At 37.1% G+C, this 2,357-nt stretch overlaps 1 protein-coding gene across 3 annotated transcripts in view; it reads left to right on the top strand.

The window, feature by feature from the left end:
- Positions 1–2,357, top strand: part of zgc:113278 (Translocating chain-associated membrane protein 1-like 1-like) — a 17,971-nt gene that overhangs the window by 3,553 nt on the left and 12,061 nt on the right. For all 3 annotated transcript variants that reach the window (XM_014010533.1, XM_014010532.1, XM_014010535.1), the window contains exons 4-6: positions 1,113–1,229; positions 1,314–1,372; positions 1,710–1,794. In XM_014010533.1, coding sequence (XP_013865987.1) covers positions 1,113–1,229; positions 1,314–1,372; positions 1,710–1,794 — 261 coding nt within the window. The remainder of the gene's footprint in view (positions 1–1,112; positions 1,230–1,313; positions 1,373–1,709; positions 1,795–2,357) is intronic.

Raw genomic sequence — 2,357 nt, 5'->3', positions numbered from 1 at the left:
CTAAACAGCCTACAGTATTTTTACAGTCTTTATTTTACAGGTAAAATAAATTTTTATCAAATAAAGTTTAATGTTACAACTAATCGTAGATCCCTTTAAGATCCTCCTTTATGCCTTTAAAAGCTTAAACAACTCCACCCACTCTTACCTCTCAGATCTAGTGCATCCACTTGTCCCACAGCGCTCAGATCATCTGGTCAGCTGCTTCTGAAGGTCCCTAACTCTTGACTCAAACTGAGAGGTGACAGATCCTTTTCTGTAGCAGGTCCAAAACTGTGGAATGATCTACCGCTACAGGTCAGACAGTCTCCTTCACTCACTGTCTTCAAGTCTTGCTTAAAAACACACTACTACTGCTTTGCCTTTGAGTCTGAGTGAGATGGTGCAAAACCTCACTGTGTTTCATAACTCTGTTCTACTGTATATGTACTGTAAAAATAAATGATTTGTATTTTGACTGTAATTCTAACTATGCCCTGTTGTCTGTCTACTGTGCAGCACTTTGGTTGGCCTTGTGCTGTTTAAAGTGCTTTATAAATAAAAGTGGCATGGTATGGTACGGTATGAAAAGCAGCAGGTGAAAATCCATTAATTAAATCAAGGAATACTTCAGTTTCTTGCTTTAATGTTCCTCTTCTCTAAGAAATGCCTTCTTAGGTGTGAGTAAATCATAGTGCATGAAATGGAACATTTGCACCTACAATTATTTTCAGAGTAAATTCAGTATATACAAGCATAAAGAGTTATTTTTATGAAATCCCTTTTACAGTAAATACCAGGAGGCATTGCATTAAATAAGTTCTTTAACCTAAACCATATTAGCACGAGGTGACTTTGCGATGCAAGCCTGCACTTTTTTTGGTCGAGTAGCATTTCCTGTTTACCCGTAATGTTTGCAGCGAGAAGATGTTGGTCCATCTTTGCAGACATGCAACATGGTTGCTGAACCGTTTCATTTGCTTTCACCAAAGTAGCGCATTTTGAAAAGTATGAAACGAAATGTAGCAGGAGTGACTGAAGCGTTTGACCTGTTTGTTGTAAATGAAAGTGAAGGAAGGAGCCTTTATTGTGTTTTACTTTAATGTTCACCTAATTTCTTTCTAAAATTTCAGAAAATTAATAGGAGGTTGCACCTGTCCAAAACCAAACACAGCAAGTTCAACGAGTCCGGCCAGCTGGCAGCGTTCTACCTGTTCTCCTTCATCTGGGGCTGCAGCATCCTAACCTCGGTACATGACCCAGGAGACCCAAAAACATGGTCCTGCTCTGCGCTGAGCTCCGCCTCATACTGTGTGCTTTTTGTCTTCTGACAGGAGGACTTTGCAACAAATCCTACTTTCTTATGGGAGGGTTACCCACACGCTCACATGGTGTAAGTATATTTTTATATAGAAAAGGCTCGTATTTTACAGCTGCGTTAATGATTCACCTACAGAGTGTAAGCAAAACATTTACTTTGAAACATCTTTGAAAACACTTTGAGTCAACATGTTTCTAATCTTTTTTTTTAATGAAACAAAAAACAGACTTGAGTTTAGTTTTTTCTTGACTTCTTTTTTTTAATCTGTTCTGTATGATAAGAAACCACTCTGAAAAGCCGCGAGTTGTGTATAAAATATATGAATTTAATGACATTATTCAAACTCTTATCCTCGCATACATTTTTCCCTCTACTTCTTTTTTTCTTCTGTACACTCTGGTCTGTTTAGTTTCCAGGTCAAGTTTTTCTACATTTGCCAAATTGCCTATTGGCTCCACGCACTTCCTGAGCTGTACTTTCAGAAAGTTCGGAAGGTAAGGTGGAGATTTTCTTGGTGGTATTCATGTGAAGGGCAATCGAAACATTCAAGCTTTTAGGTTTCGTGTATGCCGTGTCTTGCTCGCTTACAAATAGAAAGGAATTTATTGAATGTAAGAACCTGCTCCATGAGACTAATACCAGCTTAATCTCATAAAAGTCATGTCCCACAAGATCTTGCAGAAGGAAATCAGGAAATCATGAAATACCCCTCTGGTCATGAATGTGAAAAGAACTTGTGACCTAAACAGATTTCTCAAAAATAAAGTAATTTATTTTAGATATCTGYACAGAATAAACATACAAATATTAATAAAAATTGTTATATGGATAATTGACACAAGTTATAATAACGGCATGAAAAACTCCACTCAGAGTTGACATAAAACAGTAAATTTCAGGTGTAATAATACAACTGGCACACTGCTTACTAAGTTTTAAGTAAACAAGAGAAAAAAGATAAAGGTTTAAGTTTTAAGAATAGGAGGAAAAGAAATTAGTAATTTTAGACTTGTTCTCAACAAGTCAAACCAGACACAGCGCCAACAGCATGTCAGAC

The sequence above is a fragment of the Austrofundulus limnaeus genome, unplaced genomic scaffold (genome assembly GCF_001266775.1).
Source record: "Austrofundulus limnaeus strain Quisiro unplaced genomic scaffold, Austrofundulus_limnaeus-1.0 Scaffold70, whole genome shotgun sequence".
Classification (NCBI taxonomy): domain Eukaryota; kingdom Metazoa; phylum Chordata; class Actinopteri; order Cyprinodontiformes; family Rivulidae; genus Austrofundulus; species Austrofundulus limnaeus.
This window is presented reverse-complemented; position numbering and strand designations above follow the sequence as displayed.